Source organism: Biomphalaria glabrata, chromosome 3, assembly GCF_947242115.1.
Source record: "Biomphalaria glabrata chromosome 3, xgBioGlab47.1, whole genome shotgun sequence".
NCBI lineage: Eukaryota > Metazoa > Mollusca > Gastropoda > Planorbidae > Biomphalaria > Biomphalaria glabrata.
In genome coordinates this window covers 29,531,387-29,545,836 of record NC_074713.1, presented here as the reverse complement: position 1 = coordinate 29,545,836, position 14,450 = coordinate 29,531,387, and the positions used below count along the sequence as shown (strand labels likewise).

Here is a 14,450-nt window from a genome sequence, read left to right as displayed (position 1 = left end):
TGTATGTTGTTGGTGTGTACTATGTGACAACTAGAAAATGTATGTTGTTGGTGTGTACTATGTGACAACTAGAAAATGTATGTTGTTGGTGTGTACTATGTGACAACTAGAAAATGTATGTTGTTGGTGTGTACTATGTGACAACTAGAAAATGTATGTTGTTGGTGTGTACTATGTGACAACTAGAAAATGTATATTTACTATTTGACAACTAGAAAATGTATGTTGACTATGTGGCAACTAGAAAATGTATGTTGACTATGTGACAACTAGAAAATGTATGTTGTTGGTGTGTACTATGTGACAACTAGAAAATGTATGTTGTTGGTGTGTACTATGTGACAACTAGAAAATATATGTTGTTGGTGTGTACTATGTGGCAACTAGAAAATGTATGTTGTTGGTGTGTACTATGTGGCAACTAGAAAATGTATGTTGACTATGTGACAACTAGAAAATGTATGTTGACTATGTGACAACTAGAAAATGTATGTTGTTGGTGTGTACTATGTGACAACTAGAAAATGTATGTTGTTGGTGTGTACTATGTGGCAACTAGAAAATGTATGTTGACTATGTGACAACTAGAAAATGTATGTTGACTAAGTGACAACTAGAAAATGTATGTTGACTATTTGACAACTAGAAAATGTATGTTGACTATGTGGCAACTAGAAAATGTATGTTGACTATGTGGCAACTAGAAAATGTATGTTGACTATGTGACAACTAGAAAATGTATGTTGACTATGTGACAACTAGAAAATGTATGTTGACTATGTGACAACTAGAAAATGTATGTTGACTATGTGACAACTAGAAAATGTATGTTGACTATGTGGCAACTAGAAAATGTATGTTGTTGGTGTGTACTATGTGACAACTAGAAAATGTATATTTACTATTTGACAACTAGAAAATGTATGTTGACTATGTGGCAACTAGAAAATGTATGTTGACTATGTGACAACTAGAAAATGTATGTTGACTAAGTGACAACTAGAAAATGTATGTTGACTATGTGGCAACTAGAAAATGTATGTTGTTGGTGTGTACTATGTGACAACTAGAAAATGTATGTTGACTATGTGACAACTAGAAAATGTATGTTGTTGGTGTGTACTATGTGACAACTAGAAAATGTATGTTGTTGGTGTGTACTATGTGGCAACTAGAAAATGTATGTTGACTATGTGACAACTAGAAAATGTATGTTGACTATGTGACAACTAGAAAATGTATGTTGACTAAGTGACAACTAGAAAATGTATGTTGACTATTTGACAACTAGAAAATGTATGTTGACTATGTGGCAACTAGAAAATGTATGTTGACTATGTGGCAACTAGAAAATGTATGTTGTTGGTGTGTACTATGTGACAACTAGAAAATGTATGTTGACTATGTGGCAACTAGAAAATGTATGTTGACTATGTGGCAACTAGAAAATGTATGTTGTTGGTGTGTACTATGTGACAACTAGAAAATGTATGTTGACTATGTGGCAACTAGAAAATGTATGTTGACTATGTGACAACTAGAAAATGTATGTTGACTATGTGACAACTAGAAAATGTATGTTGACTATGTGACAACTAGAAAATGTATGTTGACTATGTGGCAACTAGAAAATGTATGTTGACTATGTGGCAACTAGAAAATGTATGTTGTTGGTGTGTACTATGTGACAACTAGAAAATGTATATTTACTATTTGACAACTAGAAAATGTATGTTGACTATGTGACAACTAGAAAATGTATGTTGACTATGTGACAACTAGAAAATGTATGTTGACTATGTGACAACTAGAAAATGTATGTTGACTATGTGACAACTAGAAAATGTATGTTGTTGGTGTGTACTATGTGGCAACTAGAAAATGTATGTTGACTATGTGACAACTAGAAAATGTATGTTGACTATGTGGCAACTAGAAAATGTATGTTGTTGGTGTGTACTATGTGACAACTAGAAAATGTATGTTGTTGGTGTGTACTATGTGACAACTAGAAAATGTATGTTGTTGGTGTGTACTATGTGACAACTAGAAAATGTATGTTGACTATGTGACAACTAGAAAATGTATGTTGACTATGTGACAACTAGAAAATGTATGTTGTTGGTGTGTACTATGTGACAACTAGAAAATGTATGTTGACTATGTGACAACTAGAAAATGTATGTTGACTATGTGACAACTAGAAAATGTATGTTGACTATGTGACAACTAGAAAATGTATGTTGACTATGTGACAACTAGAAAATGTATGTTGACTATGTGACAACTAGAAAATGTATGTTGACTATGTGACAACTAGAAAATGTATGTTGACTATGTGACAACTAGAAAATGTATGTTGTTGGTGTGTACTATGTGACAACTAGAAAATGTATGTTGACTATTTGGCAACTAGAAAATGTATGTTGACTATGTGACAACTAGAAAATGTATGTTGACTATGTGACAACTAGAAAATGTATGTTGACTATGTGACAACTAGAAAATGTATGTTGACTATTTGGCAACTAGAAAATGTATGTTGACTATGTGGCAACTAGAGAATGTATGATGTGGCAGGTCTGCAGCAGTACCGCCCTCTGACAGGCAACGAGGATGTTCCTAGGAATGTTAAGGGCCTTGAAGGTGTCTGTGAGATCAGTTGTTATTATCCCCTCGTTTGATATAACAATGGGGTATATTGTTATTTTGGACAATTTCCATAGACGCTTAATCTCCAAGCCTAGGTTCCCATATTTCTTTGTTTTTCTATCTCAGCTTTTCTTAAATTATGAGACAGTGGTACGGCGATATCGATAATGGTAGCGTTTTTTTCTTTTTTATCGATGAACAGCAGATTATTATTATTATTATGTTAGAAATGAACGAGTAGTCATTCTCTGGCGCTGCCAGGGTCGAGTTTCGCTAAAGAGAAACAAAATTCATCGTAGTCCCTTTAACAGTTTCCACTGAGGAATTTTCTGGTGATGTGGCAGGTCTGCAGCAGTACCGCCCTCTGACAGGCAACGAAGATGTTCCTAGGAATGTTAAGGGCCTTGAAGGTGTCTGTGAGGTCAGTTGTTATTATCCCCTCGGTTGATATAACAATGGGGTATATTGTTATTTTGGACAATTTCCATAGACGCTTAATATCCAAGCCTAGGTTCCCATATTTTCTTTGTTTTTCTATCTCAGTTTTTCTTAAATTATGAGACAGTGGAACGGCGATATCGATAATGGTAGCGGTTTTTTCTTTTTTATCGATGAACAGCAGATCCGGGCGATTGAAATCTACCGTTTTGTCGGTCAGAATAGGCCTATCCCAGTACAGCAGATGTTCAGTAGACTCGAGAACCTCTTGCGGAGAGTATTTATAATAAGGGGGAGTGTCCTTACCGATTCTGATAGGGCTGGACATCCTGCCATAATGTGTTCAATCGACTCGCCCACATTTCCACATTTTCGGCATTTGTAGACAACATTGAGTTTCAGGATATGCTTCTCGTAATTTTTTGTCCTGATTACTCTGTCCTGTATTGCTGTAACAAAGCCTTCTGTTTCAGGGTAGAGATGACCTGCTTTGAGCCATGTTAAGGAAGCAGCCTTGTCGATGTTGTCCCCATGTAATGAAGCCGGAAATTTTCCGTGGAGTGTTTTTTCCTCCCATTGGCGAATCTCATGCCCTACGTCGTCCAAACCTACATTGACATCAGCATTGTGTAGGTTCAAAGGGGTTGCATCGGAGTCGTATTTCCGTAGGAAGGAAACTAATTTGTTGCTGGAGGCGAGCAGTTTTGATCGTGTTTTTAAAACTTGCATCTTACATTATTATTATTATTATTATTATTATTATGTTACAACTGGGCTGGTAATATTAGGCTTCGTTAGGGTCATACCGCGTAGTAGTGGCTTCCCTGAACACACACACACACACACACACAAACTCCAGGAAACGTTCTCATAGGTCATAAGCTATATACTATTGGACCAGTGAGCCACGCTGACCCCAGGGATATCTGAGAGGAAGCTTCTAGAAATTTTCACCAAAATTCGGAAAAAAAAATTTATCATCTTGCCTCCCGCACTTTCTGGGACTCAATCTACATTTCCGCCCCATTATTTTTGTGAAAGGAGCCATCAGAAGAGAGGTTTTTGGCACCGTGACTAATGCAGTCTATCAGACAAGGTTTGCTTCATTACGTCATGACGTTGGTCCCGAGGCTGAGTTTCGTCACGTCAATTCTCGCGTAATGTAACGAGAGACTTCTGGTAGAGGAGGCGTGGCGAAGGGTGGGGCTAGGAGGACAAGGGCTTATTGTGACATGAAATAAAGTCGAGGGAAGAGAGTGTATGGATGTATGAGAGTTGTGTCCCTTTATATCAACGAAATACAAACTTGATGGTCTGGTAACTAATTACAAACTTGATGATCTGGTAACTAATTACAAACTTGATGGTCTGGTAACTAGTTACAAACATGATGGTCTGGTAACTAATTACAAACATGATGGTCTGGTAACTAATTACAAACTTGATGATCTGGTAACTAATTACAAACTTGATGGTCTGGTAACTAATTACAAACATGATGGTCTGGTAACTAATTACAAACTTGATGGTCTGGTAACTAAATTACAAACTTGATGATCTGGTAACTAATTACAAACTTGATGGTCTGGTAACTAGTTACAAACATGATGGTCTGGTAACTAATTACAAACATGATGGTCTGACAACTAATTACAAACTTGATGGTCTGGTAACTAATTACAAACTTGATGGTCTGGTAACTAATTACAAACATGATGGTCTGACAACTAATTACAAACTTGATGGTCTGGTAACTAATTACAAACTTGATGGTCTGGTAACTAGTTACAAACATGATGGTCTGGTAACTAATTACAAACATGATGGTCTGACAACTAATTACAAACTTGATGGTCTGACAACTAATTACAAACTTGATGGTCTGGTATCTAATTACAAACTTGATGGTCTGGTAACTAATTACAAACTTGATGGTCTGGTAACTAATTACAAACTTGATGGTCTGGTAACTAGTTACAAACTTGATGGCCTGGTAACTAGTTACACGCTTGATGGTCTGGTAACTAGTTACAAGCTTGATGGTCTGGTAACTAATTACAAACTTGATGGTCTGGTAACTAATTACAAACGTGATGGTCTGGTAACTAATTACAAACTTGATGGTCTGGTAACTAGTTACAAGCTTGATGGTCTGGTAACTAATCACAAACTTGATGGTCTGGTAACTAATTACAAACGTGATGGTCTGGTAACTAATTACAAACATGATGGTCTGACATCTAATTACAAACTTGATGGTCTGGTAACTAATTACAAACTTGATGGTCTGGTAACTAGTTACAAACTTGATGGTCTGGTAACTAGTTACACGCTTGATGGTCTGGTAACTAGTTACAAGCTTGATGGTCTGGTAACTAATTACAAACTTGATGGTCTGGTAACTAATTACAAACGTGATGGTCTGGTAACTAATTACAAACATGATGGTCTGATAACTAATTACAAACATGATGGTCTGACAACTAATTACAAACTTGATGGTCTGGTAACTAATTACAAACTTGATGGTCTGGTAACTAATTACAAACTTGATGGTCTGACAACTAATTACAAACTTGATGGTCTGGTAACTAGTTACAAACATGATGGTCTGGTAACTAATTATAAACTTGATGGTCCGGTAACTAATTACAAACTTGATGGTCTGGTAACTAGTTACAAACTTGATGGTCTGGTAACTAATTACAAGCTTGATGGTCTGGTAACTAGTTACAAGCTTGATGGTCTGGTAACTAATTACAAACTTGATGGTCTGGTAACTAGTTACAAACTTGATGGTCTGGTAACTAGTTACACGCTTGATGGTCTGGTAACTAGTTACAAGCTTGATGGTCTGGTAACTAATTACAAGCTTGATAATTCAAGGTAAAGCCCACTGAGGTCTTGGATATTTAATGAATTGTCTGTCTGCAATCAAATGATTTATATCATGTTCATTAATCATTTCTCTGAAGTCAAAATTCTGGAAAGCCTGCCGATAAACAACTTGAGGCTTGCCTGAGCTAACTTACATAAACAACTTGAGGCTTGCCTGAGTTAACTTACATAAACAACTTGAGGTTTGCCTGAGTTAACTTACATAAACAACTTGAGGCTTGCCTGAGTTAACTTACATAAACAACTTGAGGCTTGCCTGAGTTAACTTATATAAGGTAACGTGACACTCGTTACGAGGCTGTGATCAAAATGGATCCGTTCAGCCAGAGATTTTGGTCTTTCTGAAATCCACAAGTTCCCTAATCCTCAAGCGATATGTCATCAACTTAATTTTTGAAGTTGACAAACTTCAATCAGGTCGACGCCATATTTTTCTTCTTATTTCGATGTTAATGTCACAGTTCAAATATCTTGAGTGATGCATTTCCTGCGAAATTTTCATTGAAAAAAAAAGGCTCTAGAAATCTTAGAGATGGAAGCTTTTTTCTCTGGTTACATTCAAAAGATATGCAGGGAAGTTTCTGGAACACTTAGACACAATAGAGCTAAAAACTAGACACAGAAGTCAAGAAACGCCAGATTTTTAATTTCTGTTACAAATCATGACCAGTTGTTTAGACCAGGGGTATGCAAGCTCTTATCGGGCCAACTAGGGTCATCCAGAACATGTAATATCATTATGTTAGTATGATGTTGCCTCTTTTGATGTCGATTTTACAATTTTTGTTATACTTCCGATATTTGATTCACAACTGGTATATATGATACATCATATTTGTTGATAGACAATAATACTAAGAGTTTTAAACACAACCACAGACAAAAAGCTATTCAATGTTTTAGAGAACTCAGACAAAAAGAACTGGATTTGTATGGAACATTCTAGCAAATAAACAAATGTTGGAGCTCGTTATTGGATTGGGAAAAACTTAAGTCTGTTGAGATTAACTTGAACAAAACCAAGGAAGAACATCCGGTCCTTCCAATCCGACCTCTCCACTGGGTCATTCATTCCTTGGGGTGCGTGTGTCGATGTGAATATGAAAACTAAATAATTTGATATAGAGACCTCATCTAAAAGCTATTTAATCTAAACAAATATGTATCTTTGAAACAGAGCGTAAGTTTGATTTTATAGAGGCATCTAGATCCGAAGTTTTAAAACCATCGACTAAAAATGGATCAGATCATTGATAAGATAATCGATAAAATCTCATAAGAATTATTGATAAGTCCTTGATAAAACCATCGATAAAACTGTTGAAAAAATCACTGAGCAATAAATAACAATAATTTTCTGAAAGCCAAATACTAACCAAATCAGAGTATTGATCTTCAAGTTTCATTCCTTCTAAATCTGGCCACTACAATGTGTTCTTCTCTGTTTGCTTCAGTCAACGCTTGACTCTGACTTGAGGAGATTAGTTTCTTAACATGTGGCCAAGGTCTTGGACTTGAAGCTTATAAACATGTTTCAGTGCAAATATTTATATTTATAAAACAACAGCTACACAGGAGTTAGAAGCAATGAAGAAGACATGGAAATCGAATAGACATACTTGCCAGTTGGAAACACATTTCTGAGCAATGTACATCAAGGTGTACGGGAGGGGGGAGGACGTGGTCCTGGAGTTTCCCTTCTCTCAATCAAAGCTTTAACGATGTCCTTCCAAGATACAGTTCCCGGATTCCACTCACTTTGTCTACGCTTAAAATAACTCTAGGAGTTCCCAGAGATAAAATGCATTGAACAATTGTTGCGACGAGGTTTAAGTGGAGCAAGGGAGGCAATCAATAATAACGTTAAGTGTTTTAACCAGCGAGGCTTTGGATAAGAAAATTTTAACCAGCGAGGCTTTGGATAAGAAAATAAAAAAAGGGGGAGCTAATTGGCGACACTCCGACGATTTCCAATTTTTAAAACAAAAATCCATCTATTGAACTTTACCCAATTGCTGGCAATTAGAGTTTGACTGTTGCTAAGTGGTGTTGGTACCATGCCTGTCTTCCTCATTTGTGTTCATAGTACTGGAAAAGTTAAGAACCTTATCCTCGATAGAAGTTAGTTGAACAGTCTTAGTAGAAACTTGACAAGGGTATAAGTCAGTTGAACAGTCTTAGTGGGAACTTCACAAGTGTATAAGTCTGTTGAATAGTCTTATTAGAAACTTGACAAGGGTATAAGTCAGTTGGATAGTCTTAGTAGAAACTTGACAAGGGTATAAGTCAGTTGAATAGTCTTATTAGAAACTTGACAAGGGTATAAGTCAGTTGAATAGTCTTATTAGAAACTTGACAAGGGTATAAGTCAGTTGAATAGTCTTAGTAGAAACTTGACAAGGGTATAAGTCAGTTGAATAGTCTTAGTAGAAACTTGACAAGGGTATAAGTCAGTTGAACAGTTTTAGTAGAAACTTGACAAGGGTATAAGTCAGTTGAATAGTCTTAGTAGAAACTTGACAAGGGTATAAGTCAGTTGAACAGTCTTAGTAGGAACTTCACAAGTGTATAAGTCTGTTGAATAGTCTTATTAGAAACTTGACAAGGGTATAAGTCAGTTGAATAGTCTTAGTAGAAACTTGACAAGGGTATAAGTCAGTTGAATAGTCGTAGTAGAAACTTGACAAGGGTATAAGTCAGTTGAATAGTCTTAGTAGAAACTTGACAAGGGTATAAGTCAGTTGAATAGTCGTAGTAGAAACTTGACAAGGTTAGAAGTTAGTTGAATAGTCTTAGTAGTAACTTGACAAGGATAATTAACCCTATAAACATTTTTTATAACAAGAAATACAACACAAATTGCTGCTAGGTATTTGAGTAAGAGTAAAACACATTACACATGCAATATAGCTTTCTTTCAATAGTCATTATTCACACGCTTGTCAATTTATTCAACCGGTAAATACACACATTAATTCAATGGTCTACTCTCAACACGCAGCAATGGCGGGACTGTATTGAAAAGGTTAAATTTAAATTACACAAGTTATTTCTGACATATGCCAGTCCTCAATGAGTTTTCTAGATGTTAGTTATTGATCAGGAGGCGTTTACTTTGATTAAGGATTTCAGATTGATGAAACTTTACTTTCAGAGTGGTGAAAATTTACTTTCAGAGTGGAGAAACTTTACTTTCAGAGTGGTGAAACTTTACTTTCAGAGTGGAAAAACTTTACTTTCAGAATGGTGAAACTATACTTTCCGAGTGCTGAACTTTACTTTCAGAGTGGAGAAACTTTACTTTTAGAGTGGAGAAACGTTACTTTCAGAGTGGTAAAAATTTTACTTTCAGAGAGGTGAAACTTTACTTTCAGAGTGGTGAAACTTTACTTTTAGAGAGGTGAAACTTTACTTTCAGAGTGGTGAAACTTTACTTTTAGAGTGGTGAAACTTTACTTTCAGAGTGGAGAAACTTTACTTTCAGAGTGGAGAAACTTTACTTTCAGAATGGTGAAACTTTACTTTTAGAGAGGTGAAACTTTACTTTCAGAGTGGTGAAACTTTACTTTTAGAGTGGTGTAACTTTACTTTCCGAGTGCTGAACTTTACTTTCAGAGTGGAGAAACTTTACTTTCAGAGTGGTGAAACTTTACTTTTAGAGTGGTGAAACTTTACTTTCAGAGTGGAGAAACTTTACTTTCAGAGTGGAGAAACTTTACTTTCAGAATGGTGAAACTTTACTTTCCGAGTGCTGAACTTTACTTTCAGAGTGGAGAAACTTTACTTTCAGAGTGGTGAAACTTTACTTTTAGAGTGGTGAAACTTTACTTTCAGAGTGGAGAAACTTTACTTTCAGAATGGTGAAACTTTACTTTCCGAGTGCTGAACTTTACTTTCAGAGTGGTGAAACTTTACTTTCAGAGTGGAGAAACTTTACTTTCAGAGTGGTAAAAATTTTACTTTCAGAGAGGTGAAACTTTACTTTCAGAGTGGTGAAACTTTACTTTTAGAGTGGTGAAACTTTACTTTCAGAGTGGAGAAACTTTACTTTCAGAGTGGTAAAAATTTTACTTTAAGAGAGGTGAAACTTTACTTTCAGAGTGGTGAAACTTTACTTTTAGAGTGGTGAAACTTTACTTTCAGAGTGGATAAACTTTACTTTCAGAGTGGATAAACTTTACTTTCAGAGTGGATAAACTTTACTTTCAGAGTGGTGAAAATTTTACTTTCAGAATGGTGAAACTTTACTTTCTGGGTGGTGAACTTTACTTTCAGAGAGGTGAAAATTTCACTTTTAGAGTGGAGAACTTTTACTTTCTGAGTGGTGAAACTTTACTTTCTGAGTGGTGAACTTTACTTTCAGAGTGGAGAAACTTTATTTTCAGAGTGGAGAAACTTTACTTTCAGAATGGTAAAAATTTTACTTTCAGAATGGTAAAACTTTACTTTCAGAGTGGTGAATGAATGTTGAAACTACCAAAATTTCAACAAGTCAAATATTTTCTTCTGCCTATAGGATATGGCTAGCAAAGTACGGATAAAAAACAAAACAATAAGAATGATAACTACTGAACAGGTAGACCAAGCTTAAACCCAAATAAAAATGAACAATTTTAACTTGAAACAAAATGTTGTACTTCTGACATTAACTGTGCGCAGACATTAAGACCAATCAGTGTCTCTACTTCCTTTATTTCATTCTCCTAACCCTGGGGCAAGTGTAAATGAAGGTCAAGCAATGTGGCGTAAGGGCCCCTAAACACAGGCCTCAAGTCACATTACGATAAATCAACGCGGCAGTCTGCAATCAAGAAGTAGAGAAAACAAGGGGCAAGAAGTGCGGTCTGTAGAAGAGACAAGGACAAAGTTAGAGAGAGAGAGAGAATGAGAGAAAAAAAGCATTTAGAGAAAGAAAGAAACTGACAGAAAAGCACCGAAGATACAAATAAAGACAGATACAAACAGAAACAAAGAAAAGAGAGGAAAACAGGAAGAGAAAGTGAGAAATAGAAATGGAAAGAAATGGTTTCTGAGATAAAAGAGAGAGAGAGAGAGAGAGAGAGAGAGAAAGAGAGAGAGAGAGAGAGAGAGAGAGAGAAATGAAATGGATTATTGAGAACAGGAAACTAAAGAAAAACTGAAGCCACCTCTTGGCGATAACCAAACAGTACTTGGAGGGCGGGTAAGGAGGGTGTATGGCTGTGTCAGGGTAAACATGGAGCCCAAATACCGGTGTGAGTACTTAGACAGGACAAGCGCTTGTCTTTGGATTCAAGTGAGTGAGTGCTGGAATCAACACAGTTGCGTGGGAAAGGGAGGACAATCTGTACTAAAACGACTATTAGAAAAACACATTCTGTTTTTTACGGGAGACAAACCTAAAAATAAAATAATACAAAATACAATTAAAAGGAAAGAAAAAAAAAACAAAAAAAAAAAACATGCAATGGACCTCATTCACCAATCTTAAATAAACATTTAGCCAAGTGAAAATATGGATCAAACAATGAAAATACGTATCACGTGACGGCCTTTATGGCTTACGTAATTTGTGTAGAAGATATAGAGAACCATTGTTGTTTGTTTACGATTGGTGAATGAGGACCATTGCAAATACAACTCGTTTGTTTACAAGAGACTTTCGTGACACACAAACGAGCAGGTACAAAAAACAAGCAAAATAGAACAAATCTTTTTTTTTTTTTTTTAAATTATCTAGTTGGGAAGAACTCCACCCTTAAAACTCTATCTACCAATAATGTACAAGCTATTTCCCTTACTTGATATCAAACAAAATAATTAATTACCAATAATTAATTGACTAATTGAGTATTTTTGTTTATTGATTCATGTTTTGTTAGATACAATATATAATTGTTGAAAGTATCAACTTGATCATGAAGGAGAAATAGCGGTAACAATTATTTGTGGGAATAAACCCAAGAAATTTAGCCATAAATGTTAATAGCGAAGTATTAGTTTCCCTTGTTGCTATTAAACAAAACAATGAAACAATTGTCTAATTGGTTACTTTTTAGCGGCCCCCGAAAGGGGAAAAGACTCTATTAGTGTGGCCTGTCTGTCCGTCCGCCTGTCCCTTTTAGACCTCAGAAACTAGAAGAGAAAAGTACAATAGGACATCATGATATTTTAGATCATTCAAAGTTCTGATGCAACGGCTAATTTTTTTCTTTTCCGAAAGTGAACCATCTAATTTTTAAAATTATATATGCAAGCAGATTTTTCACAAAATTACACCACTTTTCAATGAAAAACTTCAGTGGAAGTGACTGTTCCAAAAAGCTCACAGACATCTTCATTGATAAATCAAGCCTCATTCGCGCATTGGTACATAAAAAATTTGCATCTAAGATCACAATGGAAAAAGTATCAATAGATCATTATACACAAATTTTCCATTTATTAACTCATGGAATAGAATATTGATTCAAATGCTGTTTTTAAAAAGAATTTTAATACGAACCTCGTTTCAATTGTAAGTTTAAAAAAAAAACGAACTCCTTTTTAGCGCGAAGTTTTCATATATCCTCATTAGGCTATACACTTGACAACAATCTAAATTACAATAAATAGAGGCCAGCATAGATCTAGATTTGGATTTAATTGTATTAAATAATTTGAACAAAACTTGCATTTATAATCCATTAAGAAAATAGTTTATCTTCTAATAGCTTAGGGGTACAGATTTATTTTTAATGTAAGCAGTAGTATCACATCAAGAAGTGAATCTGATGCAAACAGCATAAGTGCACTATAACCCAGTAGGCCTACTAATCCTGATCATAATGTTGACCTAGATTTAGCTCTAGTAGATTTAGATTCTATTTCTAGATTTCTAGATCTAGTCTAGATTCTAGTCTAGATTAGGCTATAGATTTAGTTCTGGATCTTTATCTACAATACTACAGTCTATTTAGTCTAGACCTAAACCTTGTCTAGATCTAGCTTCTAGACCTAGTCTAGATTTTAGATCGAGATCTAGATTCTAGATCGAGATCTAGATAGCCTACATCTAAATTTAGATTTAGATCTATCTAGTTCAGATCAAGAGTCTAGATCCAGATCTAAACTAGATCTAGAACAAGTCTAGAAATCTAGTTCTAGTCTAGATTCCAATTCTAGCTCTAGTCTGAATTCTATTTCTAGATTTTAGTTCTAGATTCTAGTTCTAGTTCTATCTAGATCAATAGGGTTTGTTGGACTAGTCCGTTTCGTTTCTTTGATTAAAAAGTATTGGGCAGGAAGTCGCTTTTTTCCCTATATATCTTTGTATTTTTCAATTCTCTTTTTAAATTAAATTGACATTATTATGCTATAATTTTAAGTGTACCTGATAGAGAAAAAAATTCTGCACAAAAATACGGGTAGTTGGGATATAACCCGATAGAGGCTACAAAAAGAAAAGACCTGAAACTAGCGCGTGAAACTACACATTTACAGTACTTTATTTGATGAGTATTTTACCCAAGATCTGTGTTATTTTTTTTAGGACTAGCTTATTTCATGTACTCGGCATTTTCCGATACACAATTTCATACACAAAATAACTGTTGAAAACAATTGTAGTGATTTTAAACTTTAAATGATGACTTAAAAAGGTGTTACTCTAATCAATTTTGACTATTCTTTTGTTATGAATGTCACTGTTTATTTTGTGTCTGTTCTAGTTTCTTACATTTTTCTTGAGTAAAGGGGTCGTGTTTTCTCCTAATGGGTATACCTGATTTCTCCAAGCAGCCTTTGTAAAATATTGGTCCTAAATAATGCTATGTTTATAAACGAAAAATCGCATGGCTGCATTATGATGAATGTACGTGTTAGTTCAATATATTTTATATTACTAGGTAACTATAAATAACCGCATAAATAGACGTAAGTTTAATTTGATTTTCTGTTAGATATAGTCATATGGCACATTTTTGTTTATATCCTAATTCTAAAAAGGAATAATAATAGAATAATACAGTAAAAATAATCACTAAGTTTTCTTTTAATAGTTTTGAAAGTCTAACTGAGTTTGTGTTTTTGCAGATGTACACAAGCTACACTATGAGTCAGTCCATCTCTTCTAATTGTTTAGAAATGAGTGTAAAAATGTAGGCTTCGATATTTTTAGCCTCAATTTAAGAAGTTACAAACTTCAAACAACTAATATATAGCCTCTTCCATAAAACTTTGTACTTAAAAAATAAATTTATCCAATGCTCGAAATCCTGCTTGTATACTTAGGCCCTATTTAAATCGATCCGGTATCAATGTATTAAGTAGCAATAACCCCGCAAAAAAATTAAATGAAAGAAGATGGAGATATGCATATATTTTTGTGACGGTACGCACCGGTACGGGGTACCGGCCACTAGCGGATCCAGAACTTTGGAGTGGGGGGGGGGGGGCGATTTTTTTCCGAACCCTAACACTAACGCCCAGTAATCCCTAACCCT

General features: G+C 35.1%; 1 protein-coding gene across 5 annotated transcripts in view; it reads right to left on the bottom strand.

Moving 5' to 3' along the window:
- LOC106053245 (transmembrane protein 151 homolog) overlaps window positions 1–14,450 on the bottom strand; it is a 165,348-nt gene that overhangs the window by 31,913 nt on the left and 118,985 nt on the right. For 2 of the 5 annotated variants that reach the window (XR_008777020.1, XM_056024408.1), the window contains exons 1-2: window positions 12,020–12,086; window positions 7,365–7,508 (exon numbers count right to left, since the gene is read on the bottom strand). The exons of 2 other annotated variants lie outside the window; for them this stretch is intronic. Coding sequence is in view for 1 of the 3 variants with exons in the window: in XM_056024408.1 (XP_055880383.1) it covers window positions 7,365–7,394 (30 nt within the window). In the remaining 2 variants the exon portion in view is untranslated. Of the gene's footprint in view, window positions 1–7,364; window positions 7,509–12,019; window positions 12,114–14,450 lie in introns of those variants that run through there. One more of the 5 variants, XM_056024411.1, reaches the window with a different exon arrangement.